Source organism: Salvelinus fontinalis, chromosome 41 (genome assembly GCF_029448725.1).
Source record: "Salvelinus fontinalis isolate EN_2023a chromosome 41, ASM2944872v1, whole genome shotgun sequence".
Classification (NCBI taxonomy): domain Eukaryota; kingdom Metazoa; phylum Chordata; class Actinopteri; order Salmoniformes; family Salmonidae; genus Salvelinus; species Salvelinus fontinalis.
This window is the reverse complement of record NC_074705.1, coordinates 14,111,859-14,138,713: the sequence shown is the minus strand read 5'-3', so window position 1 is coordinate 14,138,713 and position 26,855 is coordinate 14,111,859. Positions and strand designations below refer to the sequence as shown.

At 44.0% G+C, this 26,855-nt stretch overlaps 3 protein-coding genes across 3 annotated transcripts; 2 read left to right on the top strand and 1 right to left on the bottom strand.

Moving 5' to 3' along the window:
* The first annotated feature begins 235 nt into the window (after window positions 1-235).
* LOC129840499 (frizzled-7-A-like) lies at window positions 236-3,558 on the top strand. Its single transcript, XM_055908416.1, has 2 exons — window positions 236-619; window positions 943-3,558. The coding sequence occupies exon 2, from the start codon at window positions 954-956 to the stop codon at window positions 2,631-2,633; it is 1,680 nt and encodes a 559-aa protein (XP_055764391.1). The 5' UTR covers window positions 236-619; window positions 943-953; the 3' UTR covers window positions 2,634-3,558.
* Window positions 3,559-5,523: 1,965 nt separating this feature from the next.
* On the bottom strand, window positions 5,524-9,378 carry LOC129840430 (small ubiquitin-related modifier 1). The gene is made up of 5 exons (XM_055908319.1): window positions 9,228-9,378; window positions 8,727-8,801; window positions 7,149-7,226; window positions 6,957-7,028; window positions 5,524-6,683 (listed from the first exon to the last, which is right to left on the bottom strand). Exons 1-5 carry the CDS (start codon window positions 9,237-9,239, stop codon window positions 6,624-6,626), a joined length of 297 nt encoding a protein of 98 aa, XP_055764294.1. The 5' UTR covers window positions 9,240-9,378; the 3' UTR covers window positions 5,524-6,623.
* Window positions 9,379-12,396: 3,018 nt separating this feature from the next.
* LOC129840243 (mitogen-activated protein kinase kinase kinase 2-like) lies at window positions 12,397-26,152 on the top strand. The gene is made up of 15 exons (XM_055907972.1): window positions 12,397-12,786; window positions 16,834-16,912; window positions 17,098-17,216; window positions 17,331-17,471; window positions 20,778-20,891; window positions 21,292-21,388; window positions 21,611-21,741; window positions 22,376-22,455; window positions 22,577-22,737; window positions 22,894-23,106; window positions 23,348-23,496; window positions 23,571-23,702; window positions 23,888-24,017; window positions 24,389-24,566; window positions 25,468-26,152. Exons 2-15 carry the CDS (start codon window positions 16,861-16,863, stop codon window positions 25,685-25,687), a joined length of 1,917 nt encoding a protein of 638 aa, XP_055763947.1. The 5' UTR covers window positions 12,397-12,786; window positions 16,834-16,860; the 3' UTR covers window positions 25,688-26,152.
* The last annotated feature ends 703 nt before the right edge of the window (window positions 26,153-26,855 follow it).

The following is a 26,855-nucleotide window of genomic DNA, read 5'->3' as shown; positions in this document are numbered from 1 at the left end:
GAATGTCTCCTAAATTATCTATAGCCCGCTCCCAACATAGAATATAAAAAAAATTATATTCTAAAACATTTTTATATTTTAATTGAGAAACAAATCAGGTTAAAAAAAAGCTCGTCCACTGTATCGCTGAAGATAGCATAAAACTCCACCCTTTTCACTTCACTCCAATCAATGACGAGATGGGAGAGAAAACAAATCGTTCAATTGGTGGAGAAAGTGTGGTTTCAAGGCGCCCCTGAAAATACGCATGTGTGGGCACCAAGAAACCGATCAAACTCTGTAGTGTGTGGGGAATCAATCTTGCAAGTTTCTCTAGAAGGCAGATCACAGTCTTAGCGTTGTGGGAAGAAATAGTTTGACGAGTAGTATACTTTTTGAAGAGATTTGTCTTTTACTACAGACTTTGAGCCGGGTTAATCGTAGTGCATAGCCTACCAATGCGCCTCGAGTTGAACATTGGCTGAGTTGTAAGGCGAGATGGAAAACCATGAGGTTTTGCAGACTTCAATTTTGCTTCAACCTATAATGTGATGTAAAGAAGATTTGTGGGAATCTGGAAGAAATTAGTCAACGCATTCCATTTTCAAGTCATACGTTTGTTTTCAATACGAAGAACCAGGTCAGTAAGGAAACGAACTGCAAAAAAACCTACACTATTGTAATTTCACAGGTTTTCAGTGGTTTGATTGGAATAAATAAATCCCTCACCAGCAATCCTCCATTTTCTTGGAGAGTTCTGTGAACACTGGAATAAGGAATGTGGGGAGAGCGACCGAGGGCATTTTTCAAGCATTTAACTTTGTTTTAACTTTAGGCTCCTCTCCCTTTTTATATAGACGGGAGAAGAGAGGACATTTCAACCTTTTGTGGACTGAAATTGATTTGGGTTTTTTGCAGCTCCGGGGTAATATTCTTAGACACTTTTTTTTGTTCTGAACACAGGGGCTGCTATCATGGCGGTAAGGAGAACCTGTGAGTGGATTTGGATAACGGGGTGCGCGCTGATGATTGTTAGCCTAATGCTGGAGCCGTGCACCGGTCAGTATCATGGCGAGAAAGGAATTTCTATACCAGAACACGGTTTTTGTCAGCAAATTTCCATCCCTCTCTGCACGGACATTGCCTATAATCAAACCATCATGCCGAATCTGTTGGGACACACAAGCCAGGAGGATGCGGGGCTGGAGGTCCATCAGTTTTACCCGCTCGTGAAGGTCCAGTGTTCCATGGACCTTAAGTTTTTCTTGTGTTCCATGTACGCACCGGTGTGCACAGTTCTAGAACAGGCCATCCCCCCATGCCGATCACTGTGCGAGCGCGCACGCCAGGGCTGCGAGGCGCTCATGAACAAGTTCGGGTTTCAATGGCCAGAGAGACTCCGTTGTGAGAACTTCCCCGTCCACGGCGCTGGGGAGATCTGTGTGGGTCAAAACACATCAGACACGGATATCCCTACCTCGGACCCCACTCCCAACCTGCCTGAGCTCATGACCCTACCCCCAAACATCGGTCGCCCTGCTGCCCAGCCCTTCTCCTGTCCCCTACAACTTCAGGTCCCAACCTACCTCAACTACAAATTCCTGGGGGTGAAAGATTGTGGTGCCCCATGCGAGTCCACCAAGCCCAACGGATTAATGTATTTCCGCGAGGAGGAACTGAAATTCGGCAAACTCTGGGTGGGTATCTGGTCTATCTTGTGTTGTGTGAGTACACTGTTCACTGTGCTCACATACTTGGTAGACATGAGGAGGTTTCGCTACCCGGAGAGGCCCATCATCTTCCTCTCAGGCTGCTACTTCATGGTGGCGGTGGCCTATACAGCAGGCTTCTTCCTGGAGGATAAAGTGGTCTGCATAGACAAGTTTAAAGAGGACGGTTACAAGACAGTGGCCCAGGGCACCAAGAAAGAGGGCTGCACCATCCTCTTCATGATCCTCTACTTTTTTGGCATGGCTAGCTCCATATGGTGGGTCATCCTGTCCCTCACCTGGTTCCTGTCTGCTGGTATGAAATGGGGTCACGAGGCCATTGAAGCCAACTCTCAATACTTCCACCTAGCGGCTTGGGCGGTACCGGCTGTCAAAACCATCACTATCCTGGCCATGGGGCAAGTGGATGGGGACCTTCTCACAGGGGTGTGCTACGTTGGCATCTACAGCGTGGATTCGTTACGAGGGTTCGTCCTGGCCCCTCTGTTCGTCTACCTCTTCATCGGAACCTCGTTCCTCCTGGCCGGGTTTGTGTCTCTGTTCCGCATCAGAACCATCATGAAGCACGACGGCACCAAGACGGAGAAACTAGAGAAGCTGATGGTGAGAATCGGCGTGTTCAGCGTCCTGTACACCGTCCCCGCCACCATCGTCATCGCCTGTTACTTCTACGAGCAGGCCTTCCGCGACCAATGGGAGAAGACCTGGCACATGCAAACGTGTAAGCGCTTCGCGGTGCCGTGCCCGGCCAACAACTTTGCCCCGATGACCCCAGACTTCACGGTGTTCATGATCAAGTACCTGATGACTATGATCGTGGGCATCACGTCCGGGTTCTGGATCTGGTCGGGGAAAACATTACAGAGTTGGTGCAGGTTTTACAAACGGCTCAGTAACCGCAACCAAGGAGAGACGACCGTATGAACTTTATAGAAGGTTAATGTGGAGGAGTTATGTGTTTAAAAAAATATTTTTGATGAAACCGACTGAGCATATCCCATCCCATCTCCTATTGGACATTTGAACTCTGAAAAAAGTACTTTGAGAATGTCCCTCCTGACAACCTTGTGAGCCATTGACTGAACATTTGTTCATTATTTGAGGGGTTTGAACTTTTCAGTAACCCCCATAACATTTTAAAACATTCTATAATCTCATTTAAACATGACTTTTAAACCACAATGTGCCACCCAGTGACATAACAGCAGCAACAAAGAACGTCTGTTTTGCCATGGCATTTCAATGTGTTTTCAACTGTTTTGTATTATGTAGTGAGTTTCTCATCCAAGGAGAAACAAGGGATACAGGGCTAATGTCTGACAAGACCAATGTCTGTTAAGTTTTGCAAGGAATTACAAAGGTTTTTGGAGTATGTGCATTTCGTTCCTTGCTTCTGTACTTTTAAATTGATGTACCTGTTTTTGTTCCGTGTGGCTGATGTTACTTTTACACTAACTTGCAGACATCTGAGAACATTCATCTTGGCACAGAGAGAAATGTCTAACACACCGTTTTATTTTTAGTTGTATTATGCTTGTGTGTAGTTGTTTTGTTCCAAATGGCACCCTATTCCCTATATAGTGCACTGCTTTTGACCAGAGTCCTAGGGGACATGATCAAAAGTAGTGAACTACATAGGGAATAGGGTGCCATTTGGGATGTAGTCTAGCTGTAAGTTGTCGCTATTAAATTGCCACGTTACAGGCCACATTTTGTAAATATTCACTCTTTTTCAAAAGAACATATGTATTTATACGAATTATAATCTTGCTGTTTCTACTTGCTGTTTCCTAATGCAATATGGCTTGTATCTGTACAGTTTCACAGAATAAAATGACGGCGTTTTTAACCTGCGGTCACTTGAACGTCATTGGTGTTGGTTTTGGATGTTTTTAAGCATACGTTTTGACAGTCTAAAACAGATCCTTGAACGAGGCAATGTAAAACCAGCGAGATTGTGACGACTTCCTAAAATGAAGGTTATACTCTAAATGAAGGCCTAGAGATAGAGTATCTGTTTTAACATTGTTTGGAATATCAACAATTCCACACCTAACGTCCTCAATTACTTTTAACATCTGCTTGCACAATCCTCCCTATAAGACCGTCTGTAGTGTGGACATGCTTATACAGCATGTTGCTATTTAGTTTCTCTGGTTGTCTCCTGTTCTATCCTCCAGGTCTAACTTCTACACACTCTGCTTGGCTGTGGAATAGTATCTCTCCAATGGTGTCAGGTCAATATATCAGAGCCATTGATAAAGATGGCATTTCTGTCGAAAAAGAACTAGCATGATGAGTTCAAGGGGGATTTGCCCCTAAAGCTTACGGACAGGAAATCAACACACAGCCTTAAGCGGATCTGCTCCTTTCCTGCTGAAATGTGAGATCTCCCTTTTGTCTTCTCTTGTTTTGAGTTCACCTCTCCCCCTTTTGTTTTGGTTGTGTGTCCTAGACAGGGAGGAGTGTAACAGAATATTATTTTTTAGGCAATATTTTGTGTTATCTGTTCTGTATCTATTACGTGTTGTGTTCAACTGGAGTGTCAGTAGGCCTACGGTAATGACCTGAACGTGCATTGTACCGTATTACTGTTGCACTCGTGCAACGGAAAGAAGAGTACTTAATTCAACAAGCAGACATGATTTTGTTGAACAATATAAATATTTGGGGGAAAGATCTTATTTGCTCTAAAACTGTTGCAAAGACCAAAATGATATTGCAGTCCAATCAAGGACAGATGCCTGCAGTCAACGTAGTCTGATTGAAAAAGTATGGACTTTTTGCACGTTAACCTGACAAAACATTGAGCTAATTATAGGCCATATCTTGCTGTGTTTCACATTTCTATAAGGTGATGTAACTGGTCAGGGTTGGGTGGGTCAGGATCCACACATTTGAGCAACTTTCAGTGTTCTGCGAGCACAATGGCAAAAGCAAAAGGCTGTATGTGTAACTGAGTTGGTATATAGCATTGAGACATGTTCTCTCTTCATATCGTGAGTTCACACACACCACCCCCTCCCCCTGTCTCCTGGCTGGCCCACATCTGGTAGTGTTTTGCCACTGTGAGGTATCCCAGGCTTAGAAACCAGATCTCCTCCAGGCAGTCTTAACCCAGGGCCTGATATATACACAGTTTACTGACCTGACCCTAAGTCGCTCTCTTTCTCCACTCTCTCTGCTGTTTCTCTTACCCTGTCACTGGTCAATGACTACTCCCCCCTCCCTCAACCTCCACTCTTCCCCCACCTCTTCCTTTCCCCCCTTCAAACTCCACGCCATCCTCCCTTCCCTGGGCCTCCATGAAATCGAACGCTTTACAAATAAATATTCGCTCCGTCTGCAGCGCGGTGATGTACTCATGAGGAACCGCCCTCTCTACAGTTCCACACTTGCCTTTTCCAGGTAAGATAATTGTGAGTAAACATATTAAAAATCGCATTGAGAAGCATCACTGCTACATATTGGAGTAAAAGTGACATTTCCAACCAACATTAAAAAAACTTTTATCACAACCAACCCCACACTGGACAGTTATTTTAAGACTATAATTTTGCTTTTATATTGTCCAAGGCCTTGAATGGAGGATAGGCAGCGCGGTAAATACCCTCTGCATGTGACTATGTACATGGCCAAAGTTGTTTTCATAATGTATCATGGAATGTGAGATGTTAAATAAATACTCAGTCACTCTGTCATAAACATGACGAGAGCTCCCTCTGGTGGACAGGAATCCAACCTGCAGTCCTAATTCAGTACATCCTTGTTTGGTCTGCAATGGTATACACGTGTCAAAGTTGGAAACTATCAGTCCTGTTTTTGTTAAACATTTTATTCAAAAAAAGAAAAGAAATGATCTGCTTCAAACCATCCGGATCAAAGCCTCCATAAGGAGTCATTTGTTGCATTGACATTACTATGTGTGGCTACTGTTGTGGTTCAATACAGCAAGATTACCTTGATTAAAAAAAGAGACAAACAAGAAACATTTAAATCCAAGAAGAGGCCAGAGATTAAACAGAAACTTTAACCCCTTGAAATGATCTGAACATAATTCAAATAGAAATAAAAAGAACACCTAGGAAAGGCATCATCAACTAGATTCAGCCACGGGCTGATTTTTTTTCTTGAAAGGGTGGTCAGGGTGCCAGAACATAATTACGAATAATTTGGAGACTGCAAATTGACACCAAGAAGCCCAAACAGATATATTTGACTAAAACATAATTTCAAGCCTTGCTTACATGTGTATATGATCACATCTCTCTCTTTGAAACAGATATCCAAAATTAAAATCACTTGTAGCAGGTTCGCTGGTGTTTTTACAGTCTTATGTCCAACAATTAAAAATATTGTTTTTGGCCCGCGGGCAAATAAAATCACCCGCGGGCCAAATTCGGCCTGCCAGTTGGGGAACCCTGACCACGGACAGACAGTTATTACACACAAATACTGGATGCAAAAATATACATCATGATCATAAAAACATTTTAAATATCATTAGACCATATCAATCAGTGGTAGGAAACTGCGATTGTTAAACAGATTCAAAACAATGCTTTAGCATTCAGAGGTGGCATATTCCAACTTTAGGTGCGAAAGAGGCATGTGTAGCAGAGTCTAGAGAAAACCAGTCATTGTGTGCGTGCCATCTCTCAATAGGGGACATTCAGCTATGACGCTGTCTGCACTACAATGTTACCTGCATTGTAAAGGAGGGAGAAGAAATGATTGTGCGAGGCGTTTTAAAACGAGAAAGAACAGATCGTCTACCCATTCTAACACAGTCGTTCTTTGTGCCCTCGCACATGGAAGCCCCAATAGAGTGTGCGATCCAGATGGCGCGAAGCACAAAAGCAAAATACATACAAAATTCAAAATGAGAAAAAAAATATAGCAAGTCTAATCATTCTAAAGTCCACCGGTCTGTTCCTGATACACTTCAATGACATCTTCATCTTCCATTCCAAGCTGGGGAGGGAGAGAAAGTCAGACAAAGATGCAGGGGAAAGTTTATCTGCAAGCATGTTCAAGGTTCACAGAAAACAAATTGAAATGTCACCTAAAAAAATCTAATAAATAAGAAAATGTTTATTTTAAGAGACAGTGGTGGTTGTATAACCTGGGTGCCAGTCTGCTCATGTTTGGAATGGTAATTCCATTAGGGTTTGCAAAGAGAAACAGCCTGGCACCCAGGCTAGTGGCTGTATGGATGATACAAGGGAAGAGGGATGGGTTGGGTACCTCTTTGGGGGTTTGGTTGTCTGAGATTCTCTGTCCTTCAAAAAGAAACCTCAGGGTGTTCATTGGTACACCCTGCAGGAAGGATTCACACATGGTTGCGTCAGATACTGGGAACATGACGACATTCATTCTGAAGTTATGACCCACATTGTCAAAATGAGATGGGCCAATCGTTTGGCTTCATAACTCTACCTGTCTTTGACTGTAAGATTCCTTTAGCTTCTTTAGATGTGTTGTCATCTTCACTTTGAAGTGAATTTCGCTGTTGTCCTGAAAGTAAAGATAGAATTAGGCTTTTTTTTTTTTGCCTAACTGGTGAACAAAACTTAGTCGTGTGCCAGGCTTCTAGGGGTGCTTTCCCAGACTAGTCTAGGACTAAATAGCAAGATCAATGGAGAATTCCCATTTAAAAATGCTTTTTAGTCCAGGATATGGCCTTTTCTCAATTGGTTTTACTCAACTGCTGCATCCTCTCTTCTCCGTCCTCCTTTTGAAAAAGGTCAAAGGTAACCGAGGAGATGGAAAGTGGACAGAAATGCACTAGTATGAAATTAGACTCCTCCAATGGTGTGTCATCAGGCAAATGACGTTTACAGGGTGGCATCCCAAAATAAATGTATAAAGTGATAAAAATTAATTTAGCTAGTTGTGATATACATTTTTATAGATAAAAGGATGAGTAGCATATGGTTTAAATGTTTGCATGCTTTTCCTCCTTCGAGAAAACAGCTGATTCAAAGGGGGTGTGGCAAATTTCAAAACGTGTCCTTAGGACTCAGGTAGGATACACTTGTGCCACAGAAAGAACAATGAGCTAGTTATAAAAATATTTGCTTGTGCTTACTTACCAAAGGGAGGTTATCAAGGAAGGGGGAGGGAGGGAGGACCCTCTTCTATTTGCCTACAAACGAATTGACACTCTCCTTGACCACTTATCGGTTTCGAAGAGAGGGCGGAGGAGAGAGGGACAGACTTTTTCCTTTCATATTTTATTTATTTATTTTATTTTTATTTTACCGTTATTTTACCAGGTAAGTTGACTGAGAACACGTTCTCATTTGCAGCAACGACCTGGGGAGTAGTTACAGGGGAGAGGAGGGGGATGAATGAGCCAATTGTAAACTGGGGATTATTAGGTGACCATGATGGCGGCAGCGTAGCCTAGTGGTTAGAGTGTTGGACTAGTAACCGGAAGGTTGCAAGTTCAAATCCCCGAGCTGACAAGGTACAAATCTGTCGTTCTGCCCCTGAACAGGCAGTTAACCCACTGTTCCTAGGCCGTCATTGAAAATAAGAATTTGTTCTTAACTGACTTGCCTAGTTAAATAAAGGTAAAAAAAAAAAAAAAAAAATGGTTTGAGGGCCAGATTGGGAATTTAGCCAGGACACCGGGGTTAACACCCCTACTCTTACGATAAGTGCCATGGGATCTTTAATGACCTCAGAGAGTCAGGACACCCGTTTAACGTCCCATCCGAAAGACAGCACCCTACACAGGGTAGTGTCCCCAATCACTGCCCTGGGGCATTGGGATATTTTTTAGACCAGAGGAAAGAGTGCCTCCTACTGGCCCTCCAACACCACTTCCAGCAGCATCTGGTCTCCCATCCAGGGCCTGACCAGGACCAACCCTGCTTAGCTTCAGAAGCAAGCAAGCAGTGGTATGCAGGGTGGTATGCTGCTGGCTATATTAGCACGTATAGGAAAGGAAAAGAGGCAAGGAAGCGAACTCTCCTGTCTGAGAAGCATCCACACTTCATATTATCTTACCTGACCGATCACCTTCAGTTTAATGTACTCTCCATCCTTCTTCTCACCTCCATCTCCACTTGAGGGTTTTGTCTCCTGGAATATACAGAAATTAACAACTTTTGACTCCTGTAATAAGTGTCCCATTGACATGTACATACCACATTACATCAACATAGTCAGCCAGCCTATTGCACTGTCAACATGTCACGAATCACTCCATGGTTGCCAAACAGAATAAGTTGAATCGGTACGTAGTAGATCCAAAATGGAGAACCAGGTGACATAACTAGTTACAATCTTGTAAAAGTAAAACCTAATGTTATACCGTTCGTGCATAGTCAGTGGCACTATTTTCGATCTAGCTAACGTTACCTACAGTATATTGCTTGTGTTAGCAAACACTACTCTTCTCGGCCCACATAGCGGATCACGTAGCTTGCTAGTTAGCATTGCTCAACCATTATTCTGTCTCTTCAACCAATTCAGACAAGCAAGACGTTAGTTAAACCGTACCCCTACCGTGTCTGACATGGTATTTTTCTTGTGATGTTTATTTTATTTCACAAAAGGTTTAGTTCAAATTTTAAACACAGCCTCGGGATTCTTGCTGTTTTGAGAAGCAGGTACCATTAATAAACTGACCCGGAAAGTGAATAGTTCTGGTTCGTCTTCCGCCTGTGGTTTTTATATGGCGGCTGGGAACCAACTCTAAGGTGCATTACCGCCCCCAACTGGACTGGATTACTGGAGCAGAGATAGGGAAGGGCTCAATCTTACCCATTATTCATCGTCTCCTTAATTAAGGAAACTAAGTACATAATTAAACACTACATCCTCTGAAGATTTTCTTAACAGTTAATTTAAGCTTGGCTCTTCAACACCATTACCCCTTAAATCTAAATACTCCCTTTCCCTCCCATGTTGCTGGCACTGAAATAGCATGTGTTCCACTGTCTCCATGTTTTCCTGACTGTGTTTACATCTCCCAGTTTGATGTTTTCCTACCAGTTTCAATGTTCAAGCCTTGTGTGTTCCAGTCTCAGCTTTGTGATTACACTTTCCTCCCCTCTTCTCAACCTGAGAACATCTCTGACCCCACCATTTACCTGGATCTTATACAGGTTTCTTCCTTTTCCCTCCCTGTTCCACATTGCTTTCCATTTGTTTTTAACCATTGTTCTTATTAACACGTAGCTTCTGCTTTACTGATTGACATGTCCATATCAACATTAGGATGTTTGAGAGCCTGCTTGGTGAGAACATCCACCTCCTCATTCCCCTCTACTCCCACATGAGCTGGTACCCAGAGGAACCTCACAAATACCCCCATCTGTCTCACCCTCAACAGGCACTGCACAATCTCATACAATACATCTTGTCTGCTTTGTGACAGAAATGAAGCTCATCAGTGCTGCACGAGTCAGAGCAGTTGACTATCCTGTCTGGCCTCACCTCCTCCACCCACTCTGTAGCCAAGAGCATAGCCAGCGACTCCATTGCGTATACGGATAAATGGCCCAATGCTCTTTTCGTCACTGCCACCTGAAACTCAGGAACACTAAAAGCTGCACCTGTCCTCCCTGTTTTAGGGTCCTTAGATCCATCAGTGAATACAGTATTTCCAAGACAGCATACAAACAGTCCCACCTCTCTCACCATGCCTTTACCTAACCACCAAAAACTTGCATTCAGATCTCGTTTATGCTCCCAGGACTCGCGGGCCACCTTTTCTTCCAGGATGTGTGACTTTATGTCCCTGAAGATTTACCCAATATGCCATGGGTAGTTATTATCTTCTCAACTTTAATGGCATCTCTCAAATCAAATCAAATCAAATGTTATTGGTCACATACACATATTTAGCAGATGTTATTACGTGTGTAGCGAAATGCGAGCAACGAGCAACGTGGCTGCCACCGGGAGAGGTCCTCACTGCTCCACAACATATTCTTAGAGCTTGAGCCTGGATTACGCCTAGCTTTTTTAAAGATGTCAGAGCTGCTGATCCATATGCTACACTACCATAGTCCAGTGATGACCTTGATAGTGCTATATATGACGTTTTTAACACCATTCTATCTGACCCCCCCCACTCCGTTCCTGACAGACAACGCATCACATTCAGTATTTTATTTCCTTTGATAACTACTGTGTTAATATGTTCCGCCCATGTCATTCGAGTGTCAAATCAGACCTTCAGGAACCTAAACACCTCCACCGTCTCCACCTTCCTCCTGTAGAGCTTCAGGTATATTTCCTCCTGAATATTCCTTCTAGTAGGAAACCCAGTCTGTGTTTTCTCAACTGAGAACTTGAAGCCCCACCCGAGGGACCACTGCTCAACTTCTCTGATTGCTTCTTGAACTCTCTCGGCTGTATGGGGAATTTTTCTTCCTCTCTTCCACAGCGCCTGGTCATCCGCAAACAATCACCTCCCAATATCTGATCTCACCTGGAGAATAATTCATCAATCATAATGGAGAACAACAAAAGACTAATCACACTTCCCTGGGTGGTACCATTATCTACCTCATAGCTTTCTGACATACAGCTCCCCACTCTCACTTGTATTGATTGTCCAAAAAGGAAGTCCTTTATCCAGTTAAAAACCCTTCCTCCAACCCCCATGCTATCCAGTTTGATACGCAGGCCCCCCTTCCCCATCATATCATAGGCCTTCTCTGAATCAAAGAAAACGGCTACCACCACCTCCTTATTTGCCTGTGCCTTCCATATGACTGACTAGACCCAGTACAGGATGCATCGTTCCCCTGCCTTTCCTGAATCTGATGACATTAGGCCTCTGCTCTCCAGGAAGTACGTCAGCCTTTCTGTTATCCTCCTTTCCGTAAGTTTACAGACATGAGATGTCAACGCTATCGGTCTATAACTTGATGGATTAATAGGGTCTTTCCCTAGTTTCCGTATTCCGTCCTGCCACACCTTATTGTAAAGGTCCAATTATTTTCCCATGATGTAACACATCTCATCCTTTTCTCCTCTGACCCTCTCTTTCCAACGCTGTCCCTCTTCCGTTAGATTATTTGAGCGGTGCACCTTCACAAATGTCTGAGCTAACATCTCTGCCTTCTCCATGTCTCTCATTGCAACAGTCTACCCACTTTTCAGCACAGGGCGTTCCCGATCTCGTATGACCCCACTCATCCTCTTAATCATACCTCTTCCACAGAAGTGAATAGTTTGTTTTTCTAAATAAAAGTCCTTATAATTTTGTGCTTTGGCCATTGCATCACTAACTATTCACCAGCAGGAGACTTAGTGGCACTAAAGAAGCAACCTGGAATTTGAAATGTTGGAGTAAAAACAATTACACACAAAATCATACACATTTCACATGATTTATGTACTGTAGCTAAATTGTATTGCCCAAGTGTGAATGCCAGGGTTAAATTGCAAACACGTTGGAAGATTGACATTGGAGGTGCATAGCAATGCATTCTGACCTATTATGAATCAAAACGGAATAATGTGAGATTTCTATAATTATTGTATGAATATTTTAACTATGAAGTGCAGGACTAGGAGTGCAAGTTATTAACAAATATATTTATAACTATTTTTCTTTTTCTAGGTTACCCCTTCTGTCTGTGTTATTAATCTGACAGCCAAATCGAACGACCACATATTTTGATGACGAAACAAGATGCACACACACATTTCTCTGACATCAACAAACTTGTGTTGTGGTTGGACTCTTCCAACTAGGCTTGCTGTTATTATTGGGGGAAGATTGCAGCTGAGCTGTGTTGGTAGAACCGTTTTCATGTAGCTAGCTTTATAAATCAGACATAAGTGTGGATTAAGTTCTCGTCAACGGATAGATAATCAAATGCTTGTTTTAATTTGTGAACATCGCTATTGTCAGTTTTCACGTCGAAGAACATCTTGCACAATACAAGCGTTAGTGATATCTTGGCCTGAAACTCGGGGCCTTGGACTCAAGTAAAGTTCGAAGCGGACTCTAAACTTCTGCTTTCTCAAAGACCGTTATCCGCGGGGCCGGGGCTCTTGTCGCTGGCCCTGTGGATGAGGAAGTGAAGCTACAGAATCCACCCAGGTAAATTAGAAACATTTTAGTTAACCGTTACAATTTACAGAAAGAAAGTACTTGACGAATTGATTTGCACGATGTGTGTGGCCCACGTCACGTACCTAACTAGCTACGTACCGGTAGTAAGCAAGTTAATCGAGGAAAATATTAGCTAGCTAACGTTAACCAGCTAGCTCGACAACTTCCCTGTCAGGCAATGTTAGCCATCGTTTGCAAATTGTTGATTGTAATCAGTTAATATCAGTTTGCTAGCACAGATGCATGTCTACGTCGATAACCAACTAACACGTTAGCTAGCTGTCAACTTCTGTCATGAACCGACTAGTTAGCTGGGCAAGCTAGCAAATTAGGGTGTCTCATGTTGATTTGGATCGAAGTGTTTAGAGAGATAATGACCATAGGCATAGATCCGAATGTTATAGCTTGATAAGCTTGTATTGCTAACTACCTTGAACGACAGCCTCGTATGGGTTTGTTCCATTTGATTTCAATCACTTTTTGACCGCACCCCATTTGGTTTGAATGACACTTTAAATATTTGCCAATGGTAGAGGTGGTCAGAAAGCTAAAACATTTAGTAGGTAGAGGGGTGCTCAAATTGAACCAATTTTGCACACGGGCAACTACAAGGTAACAGTGACACAGACTCAGATTTGTCAGACTCAGAAACGACTGACGTTAACTACTTTTAACAATTTCTACTTAACATTTTACAGAAACACATTCACTTAAAGAACAGTGCAGATGCAAAGTTTAGTAACAGAATGATGGCACAAACTGTCATTCTGTTACCAAAGTTTACACCTGCACTGTTCTTCAAGTAAATGTGTTTTTGTAAAATGTTAAGTGGAAATTGAAAGTAGTCATTGTGCATTAAGTTCTATGGTTTGTTTAGCTTTGCAATTATTCTTTTTTGTTTGACATTTTAATGTGAAAAAGTCTCTGTCACACTGTTATCGTGGAATTGCACATACCCCACCCTACATTGCCTAATAAATCAGACTTTGATACCAATTATTGGTATACAGTCTGAAACAAAGTACAGCAAAATTGTGGATATTTTCCTTACAAGCCAGAATGTTGAATAAAATTATATTTGAACATTACCGGTTGTCTGTGCGGTTGGTCCTTCAACTGCTCAACATTTTAGTTAAAATATCAAAGGTAAAGTATTGTTTACCTAACTTACTGAAGTATAATTTTCTATAACCTGCCACATGCAAAACCATGTAAAGACCTGTTATTATGAATGCGTGCATGTACTTCCATCTTGTGCACGTGCCTTCGGTCATAAGCAAACACATTTTGATTGCCACACACACAGACTCACATTTTGATGTCTGTTTAATAATACTGTTGTGTGGATATTTTGTCTCAAATTTTGACCAGCTGAAGGATCAAATATAATTTTATTCAACATTTGTTGGCAGAAAATGTAATGTTAATTTCTCTACCATAAGCCGCCTCCAACATTGATTTAGAGATTTGTCAGTATGTCCAACCGGCCTCACAACCTCAGACCATGTGTATGGTGTCGTGTGGGTGAGTGGTTTGCTGATGTCAACATGGTGGGGTTATGGTATGGGCAGGCATAAGCTACGAACAACGAACACAATTGTAAATGATCGATTGGCAATTTGAATGCACAAAAATATCGCTACGAGATCCTGAGGCCCATTTCTTTTTTTTTAAGATAGGTCCACCCACTTGTTAGCCAGGCCCACCCAATCAGAATTAGACAGATACTTCCCAGTTACATCAGCAAGTCCCGATGGCCGGTCTCAGACGATCCCGCAGTTGAAGAAGCTGGATGTGGAGGTCCTGGGCTGGCGTGATTACACATGGTGTGCAGTTGTGAGGCTGGTCGGACGTACTGCCAAATTCTCTAAAATGACATTGGAGAGGCAGCTTATGGTTGACATTCCTGCAGTTAGCATGCCAATTGCACGCTCCTTCAAATCTTGAGAAATCTGTGGCATTGTGTTGTGACAACTGCTTGATATGCCACACTTGTCAGGTGGATGGATTATCTTGGCAAAGGAGAAATGCTCACTAACAAGGATGTAAACAAATTTGTGCACAACATTTGAGAGAAATGTTTTTTGTGTGAATGGAACAGTTCTGGGATCTTTTATTTCAGTTCATGAAACATGTAACCAACACTTTACATGTTGCGTTTTATGTTTTTGTTCGGTATATGAGAGGGGTACCAATTGTTACACAGCATACTCTTGAATACAGTGTGGGTGTCATGTCAATCATAGATATACAGTGGGGCAAAAAAGTATTTAGTCAGCCACCAAATTGTGCAAGTTCTCCCACTTAAAAAGATGAGAGAGGCCTGTAATTTTCATCATACTTCAACTATGACAGACAAAATTAGAAAAAAAAATCCAGAAAATCACATTGTAGGATTTTTAATGAATTTATTTGCAAATTATGGTGGAAAATAAGTATTTGGTCAATAACAAAAGTTTATCTCAATACTTTGTTATATACCCTTTGTTGGCAATGATAGAGGTCAAACGTTTTCTGTAAGTCTTCACAAGGTTTTCACACACTGTTGCTGGTATTTTGGCCCATTCCTCCATGCAGATCTCCTCTAGAGCAGTGATGTTTTGGGGCTGTTGCTGGGCAACACGGACTTTCAACTCCCTCCAAAGATTTTCTATGGGGTTGAGATCTGGAGACTGGCTAGGCCACTCCAGGACCTTGAAATGCTTCTTACGAAGCCACTCCTTCGTTGCCCGGGCGGTGTGTTTGGGATCATTGTCATGCTGAAAGACCCAGCCACGTTTCATCTTCAATGCCCTTGCTGATGGAAGGAGGTTTTCACTCAATCTCACAATACATGGCCCCATTCATTCTTTATTTTACACGGATCAGTCGTCCTGGTCCCTTTGCAGAAAAACAGCCCCAAAGCATGATGTTTCCACCCCCATGCTTCACAGTGAGTATGGTGTTCTTTGGATGCAACTCAGCATTATTTGTCCTCCAAACACAACGAGTTGAGTTTTTACCAAAAAGTTATATTTTGGTTTCATCTGACCATATGACATTCTCCCAATCTTCTTCTGGATCATGCAAATGCTCTCTAGCAAACTTCAGACGGGCCTGGACATGTACTGGCTTAAGCAGGGGGACACGTCTGGCACTGCAGGATTTGAGTCCCTGGCGGCGTAGTGTGTTACTGATGGTAGGCTTTGTTACTTTGGTCCCAGCTCTCTGCAGGTCATTCACTAGGTCCCGCCGTGTGGTTCTGGGATTTTTGCTCACCGTTCTTGTGATCATTTTGACCCCACGGAGTGAGATCTTGCGTGGAGCCCCAGATCGAGGGAGATTATCAGTGGTCTTGTATGTCTTCCATTTCCTAATAATTGCTCCCACAGTTGATTTCTTCAAACCAAGCTGCTCAACTATTGCAGATTCAGTCTTCCCAGCCTGGTGCAGGTCTACAATTTTGTTTCTGGTGTCCTTTGACAGCTCTTTGGTCTTGGCCATAGTGGAGTTTGGAGTGTGACTGTTTGAGGTTGTGGACAGGTGTCTTTTATACTGATGACAAGTTCAAACAGGTGCCATTAATACAGGTAACGAGTGGAGGACAGAGGAGCCTCTTAAAGAAGAAATTACAGGTCTGTGAGAGCCAGAAATCTTCCTTGTTTGTAGGTGACCAAATACTTATTTTCCACCATAATTTGCAAATAAATTCATTAAAAATCCTACAATGTGATTTTCTGGATTTTTTTCCTTCTCATTTTGTCTGTCATAGTTGAAGTGTACCTATGATGAAAATTACAGGCCTCTCATCTTTTTAAGTAGGAGAACTTGCGCAATTGGTGGCTGACAAAATACTTTTTTGCCCCACTGTGTGTGTGTATATATATGTGTGTGTGTATGTGTTTCATTCAAATGAAAAAGGTGACGCGGTCAAAAAGTGAATGAAATTAAATGGCACGACCCAATGTAAACTATATTTAGCTAGCAATGCAGTATGATTCTTGGTTGAATCCGCTTGCTAGTGAGTGACTAATTCTGTTGGTGTGCAATACTCAGATTTTACAGGAGAAAGGAACCCCTTTGATGGGAGAATCCTCTATCCTGGACTCCTGGGTGAATCAACGTGTCAAGATGAGTATGTGTACATCCTCCCTCACACTTCCTCCCAACACTTAGACGCAGTTGTAATACATCTGAACTGTCATGACATTAGGCCATATCTGATCATCTAAGGTGCCCTGGGAATGCTTTGCAATACTCTCTGTACTATGGCTTCTATTCTGTGTTTTCTGTTCTGAGCTTTCTATCTGCCCCAAACAGACGAACAGGAGGCGCTGAACTCTATAATGCAGGACCTGGCCGAACTGCACCGCTCTAGCCGCCCTGCCATGACCCTATCTGACCTGGGCAAACCCAAGGCCTCTTCACCCAAAAATCAGGTCTGTCCACTTGACACTCATCAGCGAATAGTCTCAATACAATAAATGGCATTTCTCTTCCTCATCCTCTTTCCTCTCATGAATGCTGATCTCTCAGTGTGTGTGTTTATACAGAACAATGTGCGAGTGAAGTTTGAGTACAAAGGGGAGAAGAGGATCTTGCAGTTCTTTCGCCCAGTCAGGCTTGATGACCTGGGTAACAAAGCCAAAGTGGCCTTCGGTCAGGCCATGGACCTGCATTACACCAACAATGAGGTACATATCACGATAACATCATCACCTAGTCACAGTGGGGTGGGCTGTATACCATATTTTACAATAGACCGGTATTGATGTACAGACTGATGTACAGATTGATGTACAGACTTTGGGTTTCAACTTGACCTTCTATAACGGTATTTGAATATTTGGTTTGTGATATGCCGTGTGTAACGTCCATTGAACATGGCAAAGATGTTCAAATGTTCATAGATGACCAGCAGGGTAAAATAATAATAATCACAGTGGTTGTAGAGGGTGCAACAGGTCAGTCCTGAAGCATGGTCCTTGGCCTCAGGGAGAGCAAGAGAGACTTAAATAACCACAGGCCACCGGATAAATACTCCAGATATAACAGACTGACCCTAGCCCCCCGACACATAAACGACGCATCGAGACAGGAGGGGTCAGGAGACACTGGCCCGTCCGACGTAACCGCCGGACAGGGCCAAACAGGCAGGATATAACCCCACCCACTGCCAAAGCATAGCCCCCACACCACTAGAGGGATCTCTTCAACCAGCAACTTACCATCCTGAGACAAGGTTGAGTATAGCCCACGAAGATCTCCCCCATGGCACAACCCAGGAGGGGGGCGGGGGCCAACCCGGACAGGAAGATCACGTCAGTGACGCACCCCTCCTAGGGACGGCATGGAAGAGCACCAGTAAGCCAGTGACTCAGTCCCTGTAATAGGGTTAGAGGCAGAGAATCCCAGTGGAGAGTGGGGAACCGGCCGGGCAGAGACAGCAAGGGTGGTTCGTTGCTCCAGTGCCTTTCCGTTCGCCTTCACACTCCTGGGCCAGACTACACTCAATCGTAGGACCTACTGAAGAGATGAGTCTTCAATAAAGACTTAAAGGTTGAGACCGAGTCTGCGTCTCTCACATGGGTAGGCAGACCATTCCATAAAAATGGAGCTCTATAGGAGAAAGCCCTGCCTCCAGCTGTTTGCTTACAAATTCTAGGGACAGTAAGGAGGCCTGCGTCTTGTGACCGTAGCGTACTTGTAGGTATATTACGGCAGGAGCAAATCAGAAAGATGGGTAGGAGCAAGCCCATGTAATGCTTTGTAGGTTAGCAGTAAAACCTTGAAATCAGCCCTTGCCTTAACAGGAAGCCAGTGTAGGGAGGCTAGCACTGGAGTAATATGATCAAATTTTTTGGTTCTAGTCAGGATTCTAGCAGCCGTATTTAGCACTAACTGAAGTTTTAGTGCTTTATCCGGGTAGCCGGAAAGTAGAGCATTGCAGTACTCTAGAAGTGACAAAAGCATGGATACATTTTTCTGCATCATTTTTGGACAGAAAGTTTCAGATTTTTGCAATGTTACGTAGATGGAAAAAAGCTGTCCTTGAAACAGTCTTGATATGTTCTTCAAAAGAGAGATCAGGGTCCAGAGTAACGCCGTGGTCCTTCAGTTTTATTTGAGACGACTGTACAACCATCAAGATTAATTGTCAGATTCAACAGAAGATCTCATTGTTTCTTGGGACCTAGAACTAGCATCTCTGTTTTGTACGGGTTTAAAAGTAGAACATTTGCCATCATCCACTTCCTTATGTCTGAAACACATCCTTCCAGGTAGGGCAATTTTGGGGCTTCACCATGTTTCATCGAAATGTACAGCTGTGTGTCGTCCGCATAGCAGTGAAAGTTAACATTATGTTTCTGAATGACATCACCAAGAGGTAAAATATATAGTGAAAACAATAGTGGTACTAAAACGGAGCCTTGAGGAATACCGACATTTACCCATGTTTTGTCAGAGGACAAACCATCCACAGAGACCAGGCCAGAACTGGTCCGTGTAGACCAATTTGGGTTTCTAACCTCTCCAAAAGAATGTGGTGATCGATGGTATCAAAAGCAGCACGTAGGTCTAGGAGCACGAGGACAGTTACAGAGCCTCGGTCTGACGCCATTAAAGGGTAATTTACCACCTTCACAAGTGCAGTCTCAGTGCTGTGATGGGATCTAAAACCAGACTGAAGCGTTTTGTATACATTGTCTTCAGGAAGGCAGTGAGTTGCTGCGCAACAGTTTTTTCTAAAAATGTTGATAGGAATGGGAGATTCGATATAGGCTGATAATTTTTTATATTTTCTGGGTCAAGGTTTGGCTTTTTCAAGAGAGGCTTTATTACTGCCACTTTTAGTGAGTTTGGTACACATCTAGTGGATAGGGAGCTGTTTATTATGTTCAACATAGGAGGGTCAAGCACAGGAAGCAGCTCTTTCAGTAGTTTAGTTGGATTAGGGTCCAGTATGCAGCTTGAAGGTTTAGAGGCCATGATTATTTTCATCAATGTGTCAGGAGATAGAGTATTAAAAAACTTGGGTGTCTCCCTTGATCCTAGGTCCTGGCAGAGTTGTGCAGACTCAGGACAACTGAGCTTTGGAGGAATACGCAGATTTAAAGAGGAGTCCGTAATTTGCTTTCTAATGATCATGATCTTTTCCTCAAAGAAGTTCAGGAATTTATCACTGCTGAAGTGAAAGCCATCCTCACTTGGGGAATGCTGCTTTTTAGTTAGCTTTGCGACAGTATCAAAAATACATTTTGGATTGTTCTTGTTTTCCTCAATTAAGTTGTCAAAATAGGCTGATCGAGCAGCAGTAAGGGCTCTTCGGTACTGTCTTTCCAAGCTAGTCGGAAGACTTCCAGTTTGGTGTGGCGCCATTTCCATTCCAATTTTCTGGAAGGTGCTTCAGAGCTCGGGTATTTTCTTTATACCAGGGAGCTAGTTTCTTATGAGAAATGTTTTTTGTTTTGCAACATTTGGTTAAAAATAAAGCCTAGATTGTTTGCCCATATTGTGCAGCCCTACGTGACAGTGTGGAGATCTCAAATGAGTGCAAGAAATACAGAAATGGATTAAAATGCAGGATATTACTTTTTTGGTTGAATTGAACACTATAAAAACATCAGATTGGAGAAAGACACATTGAAATCTCTTAGGATGTATGTGTTGCCACACTAGGGTCATAAAGCAAATGTAGAACTTATTATTCATAACATAAAATACCGTCCAATATTTTGTAAATACCGTGATATGATATTTGGGCCATATAGCCCAGCCCCTAGTCACAGTGTTGGTTTCTGGCAGTCAAATAAGCACCAAAAGCCAATCCTTAGCATGTGTGCGCGAGATAATGAATTGTTCTGAGAGAAACTACCAATACCTTTCTTTTCTCTTTCACTTCCTTCTCTTCCTGCCGTTTTGCTCTCATTTCTTCCTCTTTTTCTAATCCAATCTGTCTGTTTCCCCTCTCTGTGGTTCTCTCCCCTCCTCCCTCCCAGCTGGTGATTCCTCTGACCACTCAGGATGACCTGGACAAGGCCGTGGAGCTGCTGGATCGCAGCGTCCACATGAAGAGCCTGAAGATCCTCCTGGTGCTCCAGGCCTCCTCTCAGGTAAGGACCAGACAGTTCACGGCCCATATTCACAAAGCATCACAGAGTTGGAGTGCTGATCTAGGATCAGTTTAGCCTTTTAGATAATAATGAATAAGATTACGTGGACAGATCTTAGATCATTAGTTCTACTCTGAGATGCTTTGTGGATACGGGCCCAGATCATATCACAGCACAGTGACTGTAGGGAATCGCACACAATCCATAGCATACTACTGTACTGGCTGATTGAGCCATCAACAGCTCACTATGCTCAGCACACTTCCTGGAGTATTTACTTGAATGAATCATCTTAAGACTTTTGTTTAAGCTGACATGACAGCATTGTTTTATTCTGTAAAGGAAAAGGTTGTCTAGTAAAGCTGTTTTGATATGGATGGTGTTTAATTCCTCCTCTCAGACCTCCACGTCCAGCATGGACCTGCTGCCCCCACACGAAGACCTGGACAACACCCGCTTCAGGGCCACAGACAATAAAAGCATGCTGGCTTTGATAGGTGGGTCATCAACTCTGGTGTTTTCAATGACAACTATATCTGTGTGTGTGTAATTCATTAATTCATCTGCAAAATTGTCCTTCTAGTAAATACTTTCCATTTCTTTCTTTCTCCAAATCCATTTGCTTCATGACATTAGACACATCCAAAACACATTGTCTTTCACCACCAGTCTGGTAGTAAGTCTTCAGCTAGAAATGTATGTAATTCTCTTTGATCCAGGGTCTCACTCCGGGGACCGCAGCTCTCCCCCTCCAGGCTATATTCCCGATGCCCTCCAGCAGGTGGCCAGAAATGGCTCCTTCACCAGCATTAACAGCGAGGGAGAGTTCATTCCAGAAAGCATGGACCAGGTAACCTCACTTATAGAGATGGATAGAGGACTCTCTATCCATCTAACCCGTTTTAGCATTGACATTGCCATTTAGGGCTTCCACCAATTTTAAAGTAGTCAACTGTTTGGGGATTCCTATGGGTTGGGAGCGATCAGCCAATCAGAGCGTGGTCGTCTTCAAATTGGGTTGCCTATGGTTTGTAAATGGCTTTTAAGCTACATCACTGCCATCTAGGGGCTGTAATAAATGAGTGACACACGATTTTGTCCAGGACTCCAGCACTGCAGGTGGTGGTAAATCACAAATATTAGCTTCACTCTTCTTCTTTTTTTATACACAAAAGAAGAAAATGGACTACTTTAAAATGGAGATGGCCTCAATGGCGATGCCCATGCTCCCACAGACCTCATATTGGCACAGATACAAAGATGAGTCATCTATCTCCATGACCTCACCTCCGAGACTGGGGAAAGATGGAGACAGGGGCCCAGATTAGGAAAAGTCATACTAAGGCCTAGTCGCAACACTCTTGCCTACTCGTAACTGTCCTTCATTACCACTGTTATGACATTTTTTATTAACATGTTCAGAGTATGACAAATGACAGCAGAGACAAACTCAATCTCTCACAAACTCAATCTCTCCGTTCTAGATGCTGGACCCTCTGTCAATGAGCAGTCCAGAGAACTCTGCATCGGGGAGTTGTCCCTCACTGGACAGCCCACTGGACAGGTGAGTCGTGAACATCCAGCTAAGAACCACATAGCCAGCATGCGTTGTGGTAACCTTCAACACTTCATCTTCTGAATCGAACTGTTTTTAAAGCATATATTCCTCCTGTATTTCCTTGCAGTGATAACTATCCTAAGTCACGTATGCCCCGGGCACAGAGCTACCCAGACAACCACCAAGTTTACCCAGAGTATGATATCCCAGTGTTTGAGAAGTCGGGGAAAGGGGGCACTTACCCACGGCGATACCACATTTCCTTTGGCCTTCAGGACTACAGTGATGGTGAGGGAACAAACAAAAGCAGACCCTCTCTAAAACAAAAGTCATATTCAATTCAACCTTAAATCCAGGTGTCCAGAGTCTGATTCTTTATTTTAGAGTATCACAGAAAACGATTGTTGTTTACCTTCATTCTCCCTCTCCCATCCTCCCCTGCAGGGCGTAAGACGTTCCCTCGAGCGCGGCGGACCCAGGTCCACGGTTTCCATTCCCCGGTCAGTTTCAGCCCCACAGAGCAGTCTCCCAGCACCAGCAGTGGCAGCAGCATATTCACCCCAGACCTGGAGGAGCCCGGGGGCCGCAGACGCAGGGGCAGCGACATCGAGCCCAACCCCACCCTCTCCGTTATGGACATCAGCCCACCCAGCCGCTGTGAGTAGTGCTGGCTGGAGGGAGATAATAGGGAGGGGTGGGAGGGAAAGGAGAGATTGAGAATGGAGAGAAGAATACTTTGGTGGTGAAAGGATGGCAGAATGTTCAGATGGAAGGATGGCAGAATGTTCAGGTGGAAGGATAGCTGGTCTGGCCAGGTAGCTGCTAAGCACTTTGCAACCAGCGTATATCTTAGAAACGCACACAAATGACCTGATTGATTTCCCCCATGTCTGTCCAGCTCCACGTGCCCCTACGAACTGGCGGTTAGGTAAGCTGCTGGGTCAGGGTGCGTTTGGCCGGGTCTTCCTGTGCTACGATGCAGACACTGGCAGAGAGTTGGCTGTTAAACAGGTCCAGTTTGACCCAGAGAGTCCCGAGACCAGCAAGGTGAGTGGAACAGAGATTGTGTGTGGTCGAGAGTTGTGTACACTGTGTACTCAACATATCTTGTCTATCTGCAGGAGGTAAGTGCCCTGGAGTGTGAGATCCAGTTACTGAAGAACTTGTGCCATGAACGGATCGTCCAGTACTACGGCTGTCTACGAGACTCCAACGAGAGAACTCTGTCCATCTTTATGGAGTACATGCCCGGGGTAAGTGTGTGTTTGTGTATACGGTTGATTAACTGGACTTAGACCAACTCAAACCTGTCTCCGTCCACCAGTGTGGCGATGTAGGCTGCGTTCCAGGTTGTATTTGTTTCAGTGAAGTTTCACGGATGACCTGGAACGGACCCGCCGGTTGCTTTAACTCCCATATGGTCACCCTCTGTACCCAGGGCTCCATCAAAGACCAGCTGAAGTCGTACGGGGCCTTGACGGAAAACGTGACGCGTCGGTACACCCATCAGATCCTGGAGGGAGTGTCCTACCTCCACAGCAACATGATCGTCCACAGAGACATCAAAGGTATGGAAGGAGAGGGGGATAAATGGATGGAATATTGGAGTAAAATGTTGCTGATTCCGATAGGAAGGACCATTATCATGACTCAGCGTTCTGGGCCCATGTTCTGGTTCATGTAGTGCTTATGACAGAATGTTGATGGGTATTGAGGGGGACATTGCTGTAACTCAAGCAGTGCCTTCTGGGTAATGTAGTTTCTTATGAGAGAATGTACCTACACCACCTCCTTACCTCTTCCTGTCATTTACATTACATTACATTTAAGTCATTTAGCAGACGCTCTTATCCAGAGCGACTTACAAATTGGAAAGTTCATACATATTCATCCTGGTCCCCCCATGGGAATTGAACCCTGTCCTTCCCTCTGTTTCCAGGGGCCAACATTTTGCGGGACTCTGTGGGAAACGTGAAGCTGGGGGACTTTGGGGCGAGCAGGCGGCTACAGACCATCTGTCTGTCAGGAACAGGGATCAAGTCAGTGACTGGTACTCCCTACTGGATGAGCCCAGAGGTGATCAGTGGAGAGGGCTATGGCAGGAAGGCTGATATCTGGTAAGACTGATTATTACAAAGGCAGACTTACCAGCAAAATAGTTTCCACCTCCTTGTCTCCTCTTTCAAACTACGGGCTGAGACTTAAAGCCCACATGCAGTCTTTGTATTTAAAAAATAAATAAAAAATCACTGTATGGCTAAAAGTTAATGAAAATAACTCATAAATGTTTTTATAATGTATTTCCCTGAGCGTCCCTTCGCCCTTGCTCTGTCTGATCGTGTGGGCGTTAGGGAACACACATTTGAAGATATTTGTATACACACCCCTGATTGGCTAATAGGATGGCCTAGATAGAGCCCACCTCCTTACCCAGATGACCAGTCATTGGTCTATTATAATCAGATCCCATTGTCATGTGGGCCAAAAGTACCATCCCACCTGAACAGGCTGAAATTACAGGCATTTTTTTCAAACAGCTCTTACACCAAAAGCTCATTAGAATTTGTACAATTTCAGACTGTTATTTTGACCTCATAGTGTGGAAATATCATAACAGAACTGCACCTTTAAGAGGTTTCATATGATTTTCAATGAAGTCTCTTTAAATTAGTGGTCAGAAAGTATACGAGTGTAACAGCCACTGAGAAAAAGGGTCTCCTTTTTTTGTCATGTAAATCTTGGTGAGATGAGAACCAATAACGATCTTGATGTGTTGAGTGGGATGCTGTGGAGGCTGGTGGGAGGAGCTATAGGAGGACGAGCTCATTTTAATGTCTGGAATGGAATTAATGGAGCGGTGTATCAATATGTTTGGTACCATTCCATTGATTCCATTCCAGACATTCCAATGAGCCTGTCCTCCTATAGCTCCTCCCACCAGCCTCCTCCGGTGGGATGTCATGTCAACTGTTGATGATGAGTGATGCTGTTGGCTAATGTCAGTGGTGTCCTCTCCAGGAGTGTGGGTTGTACGGTGGTAGAGATGCTGACCCAGCGGCCCCCCTGGGCCGAGTTCGAGGCAATGGCGGCCATCTTTAAGATCGCCACCCAGCCCACCAACCCCTCGCTGCCTGCCCACGTCTCCGACCATGGCCGCGACTTCCTCAAGCGCATCTTCGTGGAGACCAAGCTGAGGCCCTCGGCCGACGACCTTCTGAGGCACATCTTTGTTCACTAGCCCCTTCCCCCTGACCTCTGACCCCTGAACTGCCAGAGATGTCCTTAGATGATTCGCTGCCTCTGACTCCACCCTCCCAGCTCCAGACAGAAAGCTCCCATTGGACCAGAGAGGACTTGGTGGGAGGTATCCATCTGGTGATTGGGTAGCGGTGGGGACTACAACTCCCGCGTCTCTGTTTTTAGGAGACTGGCAAGCAGGAATGAATGATAGAACTCATTTAGAGAAAAAGTTGCACCTTAATTTCAGAAATAGGGTAAGTTGCTCAACCAAGATGACAAAATAACCTTCTTTGAAAATGTTTTTATGATTAATATCTCCTGCTTTTGATTGTGGAGTGGGACTCAGTCACTCCGCACTTAGCTCACTGAGTCAACGTCGGTGTTTCTGATCTGGACCTTAGTGGAGATTTGAGGTGACGATCATGATAATCTGGGCCACGTTTAGTAGGCAAGCGTTGTGGAACACATTGCAGATAGAAGTGGCATGACTGGAGCCGAAACGGTTCCTTATTCTACATGTCTTAGAGGAAGGTTTGTTCTACATGCTATATCGATCTGAGCGTTGCACAACGTTGTGTCCTGCTGAACGCACCCCTAGTGTGGTCCTGACTCGACCCAGAATGTACAGCTGAAAACCCATAGCACGCTGCTATCGAATCCACAAACAGAACACCGGGTGAGGAGAACCCCCCCCCCCCCCCCCCCCCCCCCCTCCACCCGCTTCCTGTCACACTGCTGCCTACGTTGCTCCCCCCTCACTTGCACATTCACAGTAGAACACCCAGGACTCAACGATTCTTCTTACTTATACTGTAGACATTCTCTCGATGCTGAAAAAATGCTTTTGTTGCTAGGATCGCTCGCTTTACTTCAGTCTGTCCCGCGACAATTATGAGTGTCCGCCTGTCTTGTCTGCTGTGTCAGTCAGGTCGCCTGTCTGTCAGGGTCTGTTGTCAAATCCCCTCCCAGCCTTTTGTTCTTTGCCGTGTGCCTTTTTTTTTAGCCGTGTAGGAACATGTGTACCGTAGTTGAAACGTTTTCAGTATGCATCAGACGAGTACCAGCCTATTTACGGTTCGGATCATATCCAAGTGTTGTTGGCACATGTTCTCTGCCTTCTCTTCACCAGGGGTCATAGGTCTCTTACTGACCCCAGATCAGATACA